At 38.4% G+C, this 18,399-nt stretch overlaps 1 protein-coding gene across 7 annotated transcripts in view; it reads left to right on the top strand.

The window, feature by feature from the left end:
• The window catches only part of MYO1D (myosin ID), a 386,481-nt gene that overhangs the window by 151,875 nt on the left and 216,207 nt on the right, over nt 1-18,399 (top strand). For all 7 annotated transcript variants that reach the window (XM_032162950.2, XM_058445327.1, XM_058445325.1 and 4 more), the window contains exons 15-16: nt 1,174-1,340; nt 10,804-11,011. In XM_032162950.2, the coding sequence (XP_032018841.1) occupies nt 1,174-1,340; nt 10,804-11,011 (375 nt within the window). The remainder of the gene's footprint in view (nt 1-1,173; nt 1,341-10,803; nt 11,012-18,399) is intronic.

The following is an 18,399-nucleotide window of genomic DNA, read 5'->3' as shown; positions in this document are numbered from 1 at the left end:
TTTTGGCTCAGTTAAACCTATTTCAGACTTCTGACCTCCAGAAATGTGAGATAATAAAACTGTGTTGTTTTAATATACTAGATTTATGATAATCTGCTATAGCAGCAATAGGAAACTAATACAGCAGGTCCTAGAAAAAGGCAAAAAATGGCATTACCTTTCACCATGTAGGACAGCATGATAAATGTACTATCAGAGTTTCTTTTTTTAGGTGTTGGAAACTGTTATTCTGTTCAAAATGCAAGTAAATTTACATCCTTCAAATCTCTCCTACTTCTTAAATTATTTACTACCCCTTTCTACTTCTAGCCCTCAGCGGAGCTCAAAACTGTCTCATTTAACTACAGAGTATTCTGTATCTTAATCAAAGTGTATCTGTGTGTGTCTGATAGATAACAGATTCAGAGAAGGAAAATTCTTTACATTTGTAGGATACATTTGACCTCATTGATTCATCCAGTGATAATTTATTCATTATCTTCAGTGTACCAGGATTTATGCCAAGCATGGTTTTATATTTAAAAGGGGTTATGATCTAATATGTGGTATAAAACTTAATTGGCACAGAGGGAAGGATTGCTAGCTGAGCTCCTTCACAGAATCAGTGATGCCTATAGGTGGTTTTGGAACTTCTCTACTTACCCATGAAGTTTAATCTCTTTTCCAAAAGTACAAACTAATGCAATAATATTAATAATGATGGCTGACACTTAAGGAGCACTTACTATATACCAGAGCTGTCCGTCCCTATCATTCCTTAACATAATATTAACATTAACAAAGAATGTCCTTTTACATTCTCCATCCATTTTCATCGTTAGCTGCTGCCTTTTTCTGTTGAATTACTCCTTCAGCTGCTTTAACCTTGTTTTCATAAATACACAGAAACTCGATCTTTACGTCTCTGTTATTTACTTCCTAGTTTTATCCCTTTTCTACTGTTCCCAATAAAGCCTAAAACATAATTAAACGAAAATTTAGCTGAATGCACGAGAACTTCTAACCTGGAATTGAAGGAGAAAGGAAGAATAACTACTTTATTCACAAGTGTATGCCTGAGAAATTAGAGGCACTGAGCTTAACTTGACACAATTAACACTAATTACATGTTAGTGTCCCTAGCTGGGAAATTTTCTCCAGTGAAACTTACCATTTGCTGATTTGTTTCTTTAGGAACCATATTACGTTCGTTGCATCAAACCCAATGACAAGAAATCTCCACAGATATTTGATGATGAACGCTGCCGGCACCAAGTAGAATATCTTGGACTACTGGAAAATGTGAGAGTGCGTCGGGCAGGATTTGCCTTCCGCCAGACATACGAGAAGTTTCTGCACAGGTGAGAATAGACTCATCAGAGAGGCCTAGTTCACTGAGAATAAGGGAGTCCTCCCCGTACGATAGTGCATCAGCACATATTAGGCAATCTATAAGTATTTGTTGGGTGAACAAAAGAGCTGAGGAAATTACAAATATGAAAGACTTTTCCCAGTTTCAACATGAGTCCCTGAATTCATGGTTCATGGACCATGAAAAAGTTTCAGCCTTTTGGGAGGAAATACTGGCATCATAGCATAGCAGAAAGAGCACTGATCTGAAGTCACATTGTGGGTGGAATTCTGATTATGCCACTTACTTGCTGCTTGATCATGGGCCAGAAATTTAACTTCTATGACCCTGTTTTTGCATCTGTAAAATAAGTAAAATAACATTTTACTTATGTTATGAGAAGGGACTGTTACGAGAAATTAACCTAAGTAAAAAGCCTAGATTCCTGGTACATCGTAGCTATTTAATTAATGCTGCCTATCATTACTGGTGTTAGTAATTATCATAATAATAAAATATTAAGGAGTTAAGCATGGAGGACCTGAAATCAGTCTGCCTGGTTTGATTCCTGGCTCTGTCATTTTTCAGTTGTGTGACTTTGGACAAATTACATACCCTTTTCATGCCTGTTTCCTCATGTGTAAAATGGGGATAATAATAATAACTATACCTTGAAGCATTGCTAGAGGGTTAAATAAGATAATATATACAAAGCACTTGGAATAGTAGTACCTCCGTATAGTAATCACTCAATAAGTGTAATATATTGTTGCTATTGTTAATTTATTGTTGATAATGTTGCTTAATAATACCATGTCATATAAAAAAAGATAATGATAATTGATAACTTGGAATCACAAGAATGCTTTAAATTCCATCTGTTTTAAAACATTTATTGAACATTTTCTATAATCTCGACTATAGATTTCCCCCAAAATGAATAAATTTACATAAAATATAAATAAGAAAAATGCAGAAAATTAAAATACTTTAGATTAGTTGGTCAAAAAAGAGCCTCTAAGGAGCTGACAATGACAGGAAGCAGCCAGCCATACAAAGATCAGAGCAAAGAGAAGGTGGGGCAGAGGGAAGAGCCAGGGAAAAGGCTCTATTGCGGTAGTAAGTGAGGCATTTCAGATGCCAAATGTAGTCCGTTGTGGTTTGAGGACACTGACAGGACAGTGGTGTGAGATGAGATCAGAGAGACGGACAAGAGCCAAATCATGTTGAACTTTGTAATCAGACTAAACTATTTAGATTTTCGCTAGGCGTGATTTAAAAAACAAAGAAAGAAACAAAACCATTGGTGGATTTTAAGCATGGAATTACATACACAACCTTATGGATGTCTTAAAGGAATCACTGTGGCTGCTGTGTGAATAGAAGGCAAGGAGATGTTGGCCGGGCGCAGTGGCTCACATCTGTAATCCCAGCACTTTGGGAGGCTGAGGTGGGCAGATCATGAGGTCAGGAGATCTAGACCATCCTGGCTAACAAGGTGAAACCCCGTCTCTACTAAAAATACAAAAAATTAGCCGGGCGTGGTGGTGGGCACCTGTAGTCCCAGCTACTCGAGGAGGCTGAGGCAGGAAAATGGCCTGAACCTGGGAGGCGGAGCTTACAGTGAGCTGAGATCACGCCACTGCACTCCAGCCCGGGCGACAGAGCAAGACTCCGTCTCAAAAAAAAAAAAAAAAAGGCAAGGAGATGTTTAAGGATGCTATTGCAGGAGTCCAGGAGACAGGGCTTGATGATAGTGCCTTCAGTAAGGGACTATTATAGATATGAGAGCAGTGGACAGATTTGGGATATGTTTGAGGGATAAAGTTGACAAGACAAGACTCTCTCATGGATTAGATATGATGAAACAGGAATAAAGAGGAATGAAGGATGAAAATTATATTTTGGCTTGAGCATCTAGGTAAGCGCAGTGCCATTTGCTGAGATAAAATTGGGTAAAATAATTTTGAGGAACAGGACGTGGAACAGGAGTAAAGATGGAATCAAGATTATTCTCTTGACTGTGTTAACTTTGAAACATCTCCATGTTCACTTTGAAATGCCTACTAAATATCTAGGCAGAAATATTAAGCCATTAGACTTTTATACCTGGAGTTCTGGAAAGAAGTTTAGGCTGCAAATAAGAGATTTTGGAGTCACTGGTAACATAGATTACATAGAAAGTCTCGGGACTGGATAGTGAAGAGGAGGAGGTCCATGACAATGTTTCGATTTGTGGTCTGGCATGAAAGAACCAGTGAAGATAAGAGAAGCAGCAACCAATAAGGTAGAAGAAAAACCAGAAGAGGATTATGTCACAGAAGCCAAGAGAAGATGGCTTTTTTTTTTTCTTTTTTTGACAGGATCTTGCTCTGTCACCCAGGCTGGAGTACAGTGGCACCATCTCAGCTCACTGCAGCTCCACCTCCCAGGTTCAAGTGATTCTCCTGCCCCAGCCTCCCAAGTAGCTGGGATTACAGGGGTGCATCACCACACCCAGCTAATTTTTTTTTCATTTTTAATAGAGACAGAGTTTCACCATGTTGGCCAGGCTGGTCTCAACCTCCTGACCTCAGGTGATCCACCCGCCTCAGCCTCCCAAAGTGCTGGGATTATAGGCATGAGCCACCACGCCCAGCCAGAAGATGGCATTTTGAGAAAAGTGTAGCAACTTTATGCTGCCCTTTATATGAAGTTCAAGAGCAGGCAAAACTAATTTATGGTGATAGAAATCAGAATAGTGGTCAGCTATTTGTATGGCAGACTGGAAAGCAGAATGGGGGAACTCTCTGAGATGATATATCTTGATTGGGGTGTCGGTTTCATGAGTATACACATTTGTCAGAACTTACTGAATTATATACTTAAGTGTGTATATTTTAGTATATGTAAATTTGATCACAATTTTTAAAATGTTTTTTAAAAACTAAACTTTTTTAAAAAGTAAATTAGTGGGCCAGAGGATCAAGCTGAAGTCTTGTTCCAGATCTCATCACAAAGAAAAAAAGATGCAAAGTATTAAAGAAAGGTCTAGCCGCATGTGAGGTTGATCCAGGAGCAGCAAAACCCATGTAACAGAAGGACTAGAGGAAAGAACACCAAGAATAGGGGAGAGGCACTATTCGAACAGCGGCCAGGGATTTGCATGAACTGAAAAAAGACGAATCTTCGGATTAAAAGGATACACTGATTGTCAAGCATAAGAATTTTTTAAAAACTTAAAAATACATTTGTTCACTTTTAGAATGTTAAAGAAAAATACTTATAGCTCCCAAGAAAAAAAGACAAACTGCCTATGGGGAGTGAGAATCACGCTGACATCTGGTTCCTCATGAACGTTTGATCAAGTAGACAAAGGAGCAAAATGCCTTCACAGTGCAAAGAAAGGCTTTCATGCCTAGAATTGTATTCTGTGTCAAAATACCATTCAAGAGTGTGAGTAAAATAAACAGCATTTTCTGGCATACCTAGTCTGAGAAAGTTTATTATTCATAGACCCTTTGAAAAATCTTCTAGGGGATGTACTTCAGCAAAAAGAAAGATGAATGCAGAAAGGAAATATGTGGCAGGATATATGCAAAAAAGCAACATTGAGCAAAGAAATCTGTAAAACTTTTTGTTAAATCTAAACAAGTACTGATTGTAAGGGTGAGGAAGAAGTCTTTAGTAATAATCTGGAACAAAAATTAAAATGGGAGTGAGAAATAGAGATAAAGATTTTGTCCTATTTATGGAAAGGATATTATAGACCATGATTAACTAGACAGGAACAGAGTTATGTGTTGAAATTTTCAAGTGAGTTATAATAGTTGTGAATATTTTGAAATGTTTACTGGATGTACTAGGTACTGTTTTAAACATTTCACATGTAGTAAGTCACTGAAACTGACAACCACTTGAGGAGTATACATTATTCCCCTTTTATGTGGCTCATCCAGTGATGATGAGAGAAAAGATAATATTTTCTACAGTGAATTTTTGCTTTTAGATTCTACAGTTTTTTGCAAGTAGTTTAGGTTTGAACCTGAATTTTTGCTTGTGACTTTTCTTCATTTTCATTTATTTTACTGAGAAAAGAGAGAAGGATTTAAAACATGCTGAATAACCTTAAAAGCTACTAAAGTCCTTTAGGGAGGTAAAACTCATTGTCAGAAAGCAGATGAGTTCAACTTTTTAATTAGCAAGTTCAGATTGCTGGTTTGCCAGAGAACCAGGGTCATGCACTTTGCCGGCATGAAGGAAGGCAGAGTGCCTCTCGCCTGCCAAGGGAGTTGAGCAGTGGGGCTGTGGGATAGCAATCCAGTTTCTGCAGCGTGCCTGAAACAAACACACCAGCACTACCCATATGATGACCCAGATGTAGACCCCTACTATAGTTTGGTGTAACGAATTTGAGAGGTTTCTGATTTCACTTTTTTTCATGTGACATTGTTTGTTGTTACCTCTGTCTTTATATTAAAACTTTTTCATTTGGCTTTGATCTCTGCCCCCATCTAGCAAGTGAGTAGGCTTTAAATGATTTCCTTCCATTCATTCTGCAAATATCTATTGCCTCATAGTATGGCAGGCAACATGATGGGCACATGGTATATAGTGGGGAACAAAACAAAGTCCTTGCCTTCATAATAGCCACAGACTAGGGAGGGAGACTGACGTTAAGCAGATAAACCCACAAATCAGTATGATTACAAGTTGTGATAAATCATGTGAGAAAAGAATAAATAAAACTAGTTGCCTTAGAGAGAATAATGGGGGCAGGGGGTTTGTTGATATACAAAGATCAAGAAAAGACTAAAGGATGAGAAGGAGCCAGACTTTCAAGGACTAGATAAAATACATTCCAGGCAGTGGGAACAGCATGTGCAAAGACTCTGAAGCAGGAAGGAGGCAACCGCATTACAGAATCCCAAAGAAGTCAATATGATTGATGGATAGTGAGGAAGGAAAGCAGCCAAAGACAAAAATGATTTCAAGCTTTTTAGAGAACTACTGTGACTGATGTATGCAGAATGGATTGGAAAGGAAATGGAAAACAATTTAGGAGTCTGTTGTAAACTAGAAGGTGGCTTGCCTTTGAATTGAAGCAATAAAGATGAGGAGAACTGTTAAATTTTAAATATATTTTGGAGGTAGAGTCAATAGAACTTGATGATGGATTAGAAATCATGATAGAGCAGGGAAAGAATAAAAATATTCTCAGGATCCTGGCATTAGTAACTGGGTAGATTGAGGTAGGAAAGACTGAAGGAGTAATTAAGATGCCTTCAAGACCTGTATAGACATTGGATATATAAATCTGAAGCTCATAACTGAGGGCTAGACTAGGGATAACATACAAATTGAAAATATATGTTTAGGCCGGGCGCGGTGGCTCACGCTTGTAATCCCAGCACTTTGGGAGGCCGAGGCAGGCGGATCATGAGGTCAGGAGATCGAGACCATGGTGAAACCCCGTCTCTACTAAAAATACAAAAAAATTAGCCGGGCGTGGTGGCGGGCGCCTGTAGTCCCAGCTACTCGGAGAGGCTGAGGCAGGAGAATGGCGTGAACCCGGGAGGCGGAGCTTGCAGTGAGCCGAGATTGCGCCACTGCACTCCAGCCTGGACGACAGAGCGAGACTCCGTCTCAAAAAATATATATAAAATAAAAAAAATAAAATAAAGGCTAAGACTGAGGCCAGTGAGGTCCTGAGATCAGTCATATAATCTAGAGCAATTACATGGCATCCTGTGTGAATGGCTTCAAAGGTTCTTCAGTACTGGGCAAGGGAAACACACCATCTCTGCGACGTGGACCAGATGTCACTAAAAACCCTCTGGAGAGGACTGAAGGGCTTGCCATTTATCCTTTGGCTGTAGCCAGAGCTGCAGAGACCAGACTAGAGCTGTGCTCCTGCAAACTAAACACAGGCACTGAAACAACTCACAGACATCAAATTTAATTTTCTGATTGTCAATACCAGACAGGAATGACAATTAGCATCTTTTTCATTGTCCTTAATAAGTTAAGCATTGTTTCATGCTACCGGCCTCTTAAAGAACATGACAAACCCATTAAATGAAAACAATTCTTTAGAAACCAAAGGCCGGGCCTGGTGGCTCAAGCCTGTAATCCCAGCACTTTGGGAGGCCTGCATTTGGGGGTATAGTAGTAGCCAGAGTAGCCAGAAAATCAGATTGACAAGATATATCCAGAGAGGCAGAAGGAGAGCATGCTGTCATGGAATCTAAGAAAAGAGATACGTCAAGAAGAAGGAAGTAATTAACTGTAATTAGGGAGTAATTAACAGATGCTGCCTATATATCTACTATCTTAACAAGAAATATGAAAAGCCCTATGAATGATTTATATTCCTTTGGGTATATACCCAGTAAGGGGATTGCTGGGTCAAATGGTATTTCCGGTTCGAAATCTTTCAGGAATCGCCACACTGTCTTCCACAATGGTTGAACTAACTTACATTGCCACCAATAGTATAAAAGTGTTCCTATTTCTCTGCAACCTTGCCAGCGTTTGTTGTTTCTTGACTTTTTACTAATTGCCATTCTGACTGGCATGAGATGGTATCTCATTGTGGTTTTGATTTGCATTTCTCTAATGATCAGTGATGTTGAGCTATTTTTCATATGTTGGCTGCATGTATATCTTTTTTTGAGAAGTGTCTGTTTATATCCTTTGCCCACTTTTTAATGGGGTTGTTTGATTTTTTTTTTCTTGTACATTTGCTTAATTTCCTTTTAGATTCTAGATATTAGTCCTTTGTCAGATGGATAGATTGCAAAACTTTTCTCCCATTCTGTAAGTTGTCTGTTCGCTCTGATGATAATTTCATTTGTTGTACAGAAGCTCTTTAGTTTAATTGTCATTTTTGCTTTTTTTGCAATTGCATTTGGTGATTTCATCATGAAGTCTTTGCCCATACCTATATCCTGAATGGTATTGCCTAGATTTTCTTCTAGGGTTTTTATAGTTTTGGGTTTTACATTTAAGTCTTTAATCCACCTTGAGTTAGTTTTTGTGTAAGGTGTAAGGAGGGGATCCAATTTCAATTTTCTGCATATGGCTAGCCAGTTCTCCCAGCATCATTTATTAAATAGGGAATCCTTTCCCCATTGCTTGTTTTTGTGGATACATGCACAGGTATGTTCATTGCAGCACTATTCACAATAGCAAAGACATGGAATCAACCCAAATGCCCATCAATGATAGACTAGATAAAGAAAATGTGGTACATACACACCATGGAATACTATGCAGCCATAAAAAGTAAAGAGGTAATGCCCTTTGCAGGGACATGGATGGAGCTGGAAGCCACTATCCTCAGCAAACTAACACAGGAACAGAAAACCAAACCGCCCATGTTCTCACTTATAAGTGGGAGCTGAACAATGAGAACATGTGGACATATGGGGGTGAATAACACACACTGGGGCCTGTTGGGGTGGGGGTGGGAGAGTGGAGATCATCAGGAAGAATAGCTAATGGATGCTGGGCTTAATACCTAGGTAATGGGCTGATTTGTATAGCAAACCACCATGGCACACATTTGCCTGTGTAACAAACCTGCACATCCTACACATGTACCTCAGAACTTAAAAAATAAAATAATTATTAAAAAAAAAAAAGAAAAGACCTATGAGAAAACTTTAAAGATTCATGTAAGGCACAAAGCAGACTAGATCAAGTGGGAAAACATCTCTTGTTCTTGGATAGGACAACTCAACACCATATAAAAATTAATGGATTCGCTGAGTGCAGTGGCTCTTGCCTATAATCCCAACATTTTGAGAGGCCAAGGTGGGCAGATCACTTGAGGTCAGGAATTCAAGACCAGCCTGGCCAACATGGTAAAACCCCATCTCTACTGTTAACACAAAAATTAGCTGGGCATGGTAGTTGCCTGTAATCCCAACTACTCAGGCTGAGGCAGGAGAATGGCATGGACCGGGAGGCGGGGGTTGCAGTGAGCTGAGATCGCACCACTGCACTCATAGATAGAGCGAGACTCTGTGTCAAAATGATAATAGTAATAATAATGTATTTAATGTTCCAACTCAATAAAACTATCAAGGGTGCTTTGGGTCTTTAAAAACTGTTTATTCACTGAATTCTGGTTTTTTTGCCTGGAACTATAAAACTTGATTCTGAAGTTCATGTGGAAAAATATGTGTGCCAGAATAACTAGAAAGACCTTTAGAAAAGAATTAGGAAAAACATTAAAATATACTTGTATCCTCTATAATTAAAACCATGTGGTAGTTATGCACAGATGGACAGACACAGCAATGAAACAGACCAGAAAGTCCAGAAATAAACTGAAGCACATATGATAAAGGCAGCATGTTAATCACAGAGGGGAAAGATGGACTTTTTAATAGTGTTGTAACAGCTAGACAGCCATTTGTTAAAAGATAAAATTAGATCCATACCTCACACCATATACCAAAAAACCCTCTAAATGATCAGAAATCTAAATGTGAAAAATGAAAACATACAAGTACTAGAAGAAAACATAAATGCATTACTCTGTAACCCAAGTGAAGAAAGCCTTTCATACAATGACTAAAAATTTAGATGTAATATAAGAAAAAAAACTAAATTTGACTACATGTGTTAAACAACTTTGCATGGTGGAAAAAGCTCTGTGATAGACAGCCTTCTAAGATGCCCTCCACCTCCTGGTAGCCATGACCTGTGTAAATCCCCTTCCTGTGAGTGTAGGCTAGACCTAGTGATTTGCTTCTGACAAAGTAGAATATGGCAAAAGTGATAGGATGTCACTTTGAGATTAGACCACAAAAGACTGTGACTCTGTGACTTCTGTCTTGTTCACACTCATGCTCATGAAGCAAGCTGCTGTGTGGTGGGCTGCCTTATGAGAGGCCCACATGGCAAGGAGCTGTTGACTGCTCGTATGTAGAAATGCAATTAATTTTTGTGTGTTGCTCTTATGTGCAGCAACACTGCTTAATTTTCTTTTAGTTATAATAGTTTTTTTATCTAGAGATCTGCTTCATTTCCTTTGAGGAAAGTTACATTATACATAAGTAGTATCCATTTTGTTTTTCCCTCAGTCATTTACCAATTATGTCTTGGTCTCACTATGTCAACTAGACCTCCAGAGCAATGCCGAGCAGGACCCATGACAGAGCCACCTTTCTCTTGCATCTGTTTGTAAAAAGAATGTTTCTAAGGTTACCCCTTTATGAACAATATTTGCCGTAGGATTTTGGCAAATAGACTTTATGAGCTTGAGGAAGTCCCTTCTATACCTAGTTTAGTAAGAGTTGTTATCTTAAAGTGTTTTATTTTACTGAAGCCTTTTTTTGCATACCTTATGAGGCTAATGGAATTCTATTGATAGTTTGCTAAGATTTGGTTTTCTATGAGGTGTCTTGCATTTTATTGAATAGTTTTCTATTGAGATGACCATATGGTTTTCTCCCTTAACCCTGTTTCTTTTTTTCATCCAGGTATAAGATGATCTCTGAATTCACCTGGCCCAACCATGACCTTCCTTCAGACAAAGAGGCTGTCAAGAAACTGATTGAATGGTGTGGTTTTCAGGATGATGTAGCTTATGGGAAGACCAAAATTTTCATTCGAACACCCCGAACATTGTTTACCTTGGAAGAACTCCGTGCCCAGATGCTCATAAGGATTGTCCTCTTTCTACAAAAGGTAATTTTATATTTTATATATAAGGATAAGATTTTGCTTTTAAGTTCTTAAAAATTTGTTGCATATTTTCTTTAATTCAAGAAATATTACTGGAAGGTGTGTTGTTTTGTGTCTATGCATATCTTAAAATGTTTTCTGTTGCCTTCACACATGGAAAACTTACTTGGTTACCCAAGTTCAAAATTATTTTTGCCCAAGTTCAAAATTATTTTATCTTCAAAACTCTGAAGATAGTTTGTTTTTAAAGTTGGAGAGATGTCTGAACCAGTCTTTCTGTCCTTTACTGTTAACTGTGTTTTTTCCTTCAGCTTAAATGCGTAAAGGACTTTTTTTTTTTTTCCCCCCGAGACGGAGTCTCACTCTGTCGCCTAGGCTGGAGTGCAGTGGCGCAATCTTGGCTTACTGCCACCTCCACCTCCAGGGTTCAAGTGATTCTCCTGCCTCAGCCTCCCGAGTAGCTGGGATTACAGGCACACACCACCACACCTGGCTGATTTTTGTATTTTTAGTAGAGATGGGGTTTCACCATGTTGGCCAGGCTGGTCTCGAACTCATGACCTCGTGATCTGCCCACCTCAGCCTCCCAAAGCGCTGGGATTACAGGCGTGAGCTACCATGCCAGGCTGCGTAAAGGACTTTTAAATCTTGTAAGTAAAAAATGTTGCCAACGTGTTTGAAGTTGCCTCCTTCACCTATCATTACCCACTCACCACCACTTGACCTCAGTGCTGACTCAATGCTCATTAGTTGATGGTGCTGTACCTGTCATCATTGATCTGTGCAAGGCCCCTTCTCATGTCATTCACTCATTCATGTATTTCTTTTTATCCCCCATACCCTTTCCCATATCTTCCATATGAACTGAAATAATGCAAAAAAATTGTAGAGCTATATGAAAAATCATGTACCTCTGTGAGGATGTCCTTGGGATATATACCTAGGAGAAAAGTTGCTGGGTCATAGGGCATGTGTATACCTAATTGATATAAATAGTGCCAGGTTGTCTTGCATGAGCCAGTTTGCACCACCAACAGCTGTATATGAGGGTTACTGTGTGCCATATCCCTACCAGTATCTTCCAGCTACCTAAATTTTGTCAGATTAATAGATAGAATGATATCTCATTGTTGTTTTACTTTGTCTTTCTCTGATTACCTTTGAGTTTGATTATCTCATTAAATGCTTCTTTGCTTGCTGTGTTTTCCTGTAAACTGTCTATTCATATTCTTTGTCTGTTTTTCTACTCGAGCTGGTACTTTCTTGTTAGTTAGCAGAAATGCCTTCAATATTCCAAACATTAACCTCTTATTTACTTTAGTCGTTATGTGTTCTCCTATTCTGTAAGCGTTCTAATGAACTTTATCCATAAGATGCTTTGTGGACTGAATTCTTAATTTTGACATAATCAAATTCTTCAATATTTTGCCTTACAGTTAGTGATTTGGAATTTTCTTTCAGAAGGCTTTTCATGTCTTTCAGTCACAAAGATATTCTGTATTTTCTTCTATGAACTGTATGGTTTTACCTTTCACATTTAGGTCTTTAATTCATTTATAATCCACTTTCATACATGGTTTTACATAGGAAACTAGTTTTATTTTTCTCCATATGGTGAGAAAGTTTTCTCAATATCATCTACTAAGCAATGTGTCCTTTTCCCATTGATTTGCAGTGCCACTTTTATTATATATTAAGTTCCTGTGTGTAGATAGGGAATAGTTTTATTCACACTTACACACACACACACATCTTGTCTCTGTGTGCTCTATTCTGTTCCATTTTTCTATTTGCCTATTTTTGCACTAATGCAACATAGCTTTTATTATATATATTAGTGTATTCGAGGGTTAGTTTATCTTTTCTACTTCTTTATTAAGGTTGATTAACCTATACATAGACCTTTATTCTGCAGTATACATTTTAATGTGCATAAGTTTATTAAATTCAATAATTTTTATTAGGATTGAACTGAATATAGATTAATTTGAAATGATTAACATTTCTACAATATTAAATCATCTTATTAAGAGTGTAATATAGGTTTACTTAAATCATCTTTATTGAACTTTAGACTTAGGCGCTATGAATTCATGGTTAATTCCTAGGTACTTTATTATTTTTGTTGCTGGTGTGAATTTTTTTATTATATTTCCTACATGGCAGTGTTAGTACAGAGAAATAATATTGACTTATGTTGCTTTATCTAAATCTAGAACGAAACTTTCTTGATTTATATTTGTTGATTCTGTTGGCTTTCCTAGGTAAATAATTATATCATGTATAAATAATGAGTTTTTTCTTCCAGTTGCCAAGATGTTTCTAAGTGTTGGTTTCTTTTTATTTATTTTGCCTAAACTCAGGAAAACATTTGGACTAGAATACTAAATTCCGTTTCATCCCAAAACATTTTCCTTCTATTAATTTTTTTTTTAATGTTGCTTTCATTCAGTTCTATTTCTCAAGAATGCTTGTAAATTTTTCTGTTGGATCTCTGTTTTCTGCCATAGTAAATTATTTTCAAGTATCTGTTCTCTGTCTTCAAGTCCTGGAGTCCTTACCCTTGGATCTTAAGTACTTACCTGTAGGCTTGTTTTAGGGGTTTTTTGGTAGATTCCCCCGCCCGCAGATCTGTTACTATGCCTTTTTTTCTTTCTACCTATTCAAGAGATTGATTCAAGCTCTGAGTTAGACTCTGACCCAGGGTGACCATACCTCTCAGTTTGCTTAGGACAGTCCTGGTTTATGGCAATTGCCTGTTGTGACTATTAATAGTACCCCTTTTACTCTCAAAGTGTTCCAGTATGGATAAACTACATAATCACTCTACCCTGGAACTCACTTTCTGTCTACATGGCGCCTGGTAGATTCCTCTTTTTAAATCTACGGCGATAGTTTGTTTACTTCCTTCACAATTTTCAGTGTCCCACAGACTTCAGTCTGTGGCAGCTCTGCTAGCCAAAGATGGGCCCAGCTCATACATAAAAAGATAAAATTCCAGGTGTGCTACTAGGGCTGCAGCCACTAGGCTTCTTCCTTTCCTATTCTCTCTGACAGCACTGTGCTTCTAGAAATGCACGGTGCCATTACCAGTCCCTAACTCTGCTTTTTTTCTGGTAAGAAATTAGTCTCTGTCTAGGAAAGAGATTCTAAAAGAGAAGGGACAGTGGCTTCAAAAATTATCACATATGCAGTGAAGGGAAAGCTGTCCAGTCTCCTCTGTGAGACAGATCTCACATTTCTTCACCATAAGGCAGTGGAGTAGGGAATATAAGGGTCTCCTTCCCTATGCTCAAGAAGACCATTCCAGGGTATCTTATGTGTGACCTACTGATTATGTTTTTTTAGATCAACTCCACAGGCCATAAAATTAGAGGAATTTTCTCTGGGCTTTTCAGAATGGGTCATCAGTCACCTAAACATGTGATGTGTGTTTTTACTTTTTCTGTATCCTTATAGAAATTTAATGGGAAGTTAGGAGAGACAGTATCAGGAACTGTTATTTTAAACAAGAATCTCCAACAATTGATTTTTATTTCCTTTTAAAATAAAAAATAGCTGTACTGATAATATAAATAAATTATGCTCATTGTAAGAACAAATTTAAAACGCACAAAAAATATAACGGAAAATGTGAAAAAGTCACCTAAAACCCCACCATCCAGAAGTAACATCATTAACATTGTGGTGGCCATCCTTTTTGATATCTTTCTGTGCATGTAGACAAACATATCTAATATAATATAAACAATATCATAGTTCATATGAGTGTATTTCTATGATCAACTTTCTCTTTTTCTGCAATAATTTGTACTATCTTTTTCCCCACGTTTGTCCTCTCTACCCACATTTCTTCTCACCCCCTATGTCGAGAGTCCTCAAGACTATCCTGTTTTGATGATTCACTGGAAGGATTCACAGGACTCAGCATAGTGTTGTACTGATGAGTAGAATTTATTACAGCGAGAGGATCAAAGCAAAATCAGCAAAGGGAAAATGCACAAGGAGTGAGATCCAGAGGAAACCAGGAGCAGGCTTCCAAGAGTCTTCTCCCAGTAGGGTGGCACCAGATGCACTCAATTCCTCCAGCAATGAGCGGTGTCAATACATGCCAAGTGTTGTCTACCAGGGGAGCTCCTTAGAGACTCGGTACTCAAAGTTTTTACCAGGAACTGGTCATTTAGGCACCTTCTGCCTATCATATACCAAAATTCCAGATTCTCAGAAGGGAAATCAGATATTCAGCACAATCTACATTATTTGTGTAAACATAGTTTAAACACGGTAAACCAATCTTATTACTTAGGGAAAGTTTTGTATCAACGTAGGGAGCTGTTGACCAGCAAGTTGCCAGACACCAGCCAAGGACCAACAGACAGACCACTGTAAGCATAGTAGTCTCAGGCCTGCTATGTAAACTCTTTTGTGGGGACCCCCATAGTCTTCCCTAAACTTTAATAGACATCTTTATACTTGTAGCCTTCCATACTGGTGCCTTCGTTTCTGTGCACTGAATTCCCAGGAGTGAGATTGTTAAGTTGAAGAGTATATATGGTTTTAATCTTAAGAAATCATATTTCAACCCACAATGCAAGTGAACTCTTCTCTAAATTTTTGACCACAGTGGCTTTTACCAGGCTTTTTAATTTTTTCACTTCTGAGCAATAAGAAATGATACCTTGTTTCTACATTTTTTAATTTCCATAACTACCCTTGAGTGTGTGCTTATTGGCTTTTTGGATTGCCTCTCTTGTTACTTATTCATATTCTTGGCCCATTTTTGTATTGGGTTGTTCATCCTTTTCCTATGAATTTGTGGGAGCTATCTGTATATAATACGCATTAATATTATGTATTACAGTTATTTTTGTTAGAGTTGTCATTTGACTCTGTTAATCGTAAACTCTTCCATGTGAAAATTTTCACTCTCAATATAATGAAATTTGTCTTATTTTTCTTCATAGCATCTGGGTTTCCTCAAAAAAAATTTATAGATCTGGGGGGCCGGGCGCGGTGGCTCACGCCTGTAATCCCAGCACTTTGGGAGGCCAAGGCGGGTGGATCACAAGGTCAGGAGATCAGGACCACCCTGGCTAACATGGTGAAACCCTGTCTCTACTAAAAATACAAAAAATTAGCCAGGTATGGTGGTGTGCACCTGTAGTCCCAGCTACTCAGGAGGCTGAGACAGGAGAATGGCATGAACTGGGAGGCAGAGCTTGCAGTGAGCTGAGATCATGCCACTGCACTCCAGCCTGGGCGACAGAGTGAGACTCCATCTTAAAAAAAAAAAAAAAAAAAAAAGTATAGATCTGGAATTTATTTTTGTACATGATTTTGTTCCAGGTGAATAACTAGCTGTTTTAATTTTGTTTATTTAAACAGTTCTCTTTTTTCCACTAAATTGAAATTCCACCTTTGTTCAGTGTTAATCTTCCATACATTCATGAATGTATTTCAGGGCTCACCATTTTATTCTACAGTCAATTCCTATGGCAGTACCATGCTGTTTTTGTTATAGTACAGCATAATGGATTTTAATATCTGAGAACCTGGCTTTAAGTGTATTTTCATACCTTTTCTGTGCCATAATAGAGATTTAGGCCAGGTGCGGTGGCTCATGCCTATAATCCCAGCACTTTGGGAGGCTGAGGCGGGCAGATCACTTGAGGCCAGGAGTTCAAAACCAGCCTGGCCAACTATGGCAAAACCCCATCTCTACTAAAAATACAAAAATTAACCTGGTGTGGTAGCGTGCACCTATAATCCCAGCTCCTCAGGAGGCTGAAGAACGAGAATTGCTGGAATCTGGAGGCAGAAGTTGCAGTGACCTGAGATTGTGCCACTGCACTCCAGCCTGGATGACAGAGTGAGACTCCGTCTCAAAAAAAATTAGAGATTTATTGGGAAGTTGTAGAAGGGACAGTCAAGAATGTTGACTGTATTAGTCTGTTCTCGTGCTGCTAATAAAGACATACCCAAGACTGGGTAATTTATAAAGGAAAGAGGTTTAATCGACTCACAGTTCCACATGACTTGGGAGGCCTCACAATCATGGCAGAAGGTGAAAGGCGTGTCTTAACATGGTGGCCAGCAAAGAGAGACATGAGAGCCAAGTGAAACAGATTTTCTCTTATAAAACCATCAGATCTCATGAGACTTATTCACTACCATGAGAACAGTATGGGGGAAACTGCCCCCATGACTCAATTACCTCCCACTGGGTCCCTCCCACAACATGTGGGAATTATGGGAGCTACAATTCAAGATGAAATTTGGATGGGGACACAGCCAAACCATATCATTAACTAAAACCAGAACCTCCAAAATTTATCATTCTTAGAGAGATACAAACTGTGTTACTTTCCGATGCATAAAAAATGTATAATCTTCCACTATCATCATCTAAACCATTAACTACTCAGTATCAAGAATTACAGATAATCGGCCGGGTGCGGTGGCTCATGCCTGTAATCCCAGCACTTTGGGAGGCCAAGGCGGGGGGATCACGAGGTCAGGAGTTCTAGACCATCCTGGCTAACATGGTGAAACCCCGCCTCTACTAAAAAAAAGTACAAAAAATTAGCCGGGCGTGGTGGTGGACACCTATAGTCCCAGCTACTCGGGAGGCTGAGACAGGAGAATGGCATGAACCTGGGAGGCAGAGCTTGCAGTGAGCTAAGATCACGCCACTGCACTCCACCTGGGCTACAGAGTGAGACTCCATCTCAAAAAAAAAAAAAAAAAAAAGAATTACAGATAATCTGTTTAGTGCATATTGTTCCTCTTAGTATACAGTCAGCCCTCTGTATACACAGGTTTCGCATCCTGTGAATATTGTATTTTCTATCTGCATTGGGGTGAAAAAAAAAATCTGTGTATGAGTGGACCCACACAGTTCAAACCTGTGCTGTTTAAGGGTCAACTGTACTCAGTCGTGTACTTGATATTGTAAGGAATTTGTGAAATGAGTAGAAAGATCTCTTTTTTTAAAGAAATAACCATCTAGATTGCAAAGACTTTTATTGATTTTATAGTGGATAAGTTATAGCAATACAAGTTCATGTCGAAAAATGAAAAAATATAATTTTATATTATTTAAAATATGTTATTTTATATTCAACGCAAATTTAAATTGTTATATCACTGTTGTGTAATACTTTTTTGTTATATCTTTACTTTCTACACATTTATTGCATATTTGTAATAGCTGACTTAGTCCTTCATAGGATTCCTCAATCTGCATTTCCTCAGTCTACTATTACTGGGCATTTAGTCATTTCCAATTCTTCACTCTCACAGGTCTCATTGCGATGCACATCCCCGTTTACCTAGAGCAGTGCTTGACAAATACTAACAATTCAGTGAATATTAGCTGCTGTTATTACTAC

Source organism: Hylobates moloch, unplaced genomic scaffold, assembly GCF_009828535.3.
Source record: "Hylobates moloch isolate HMO894 unplaced genomic scaffold, HMol_V3 SCAFFOLD_10, whole genome shotgun sequence".
Taxonomy (NCBI): domain Eukaryota; kingdom Metazoa; phylum Chordata; class Mammalia; order Primates; family Hylobatidae; genus Hylobates; species Hylobates moloch.
This window is presented reverse-complemented; position numbering and strand designations above follow the sequence as displayed.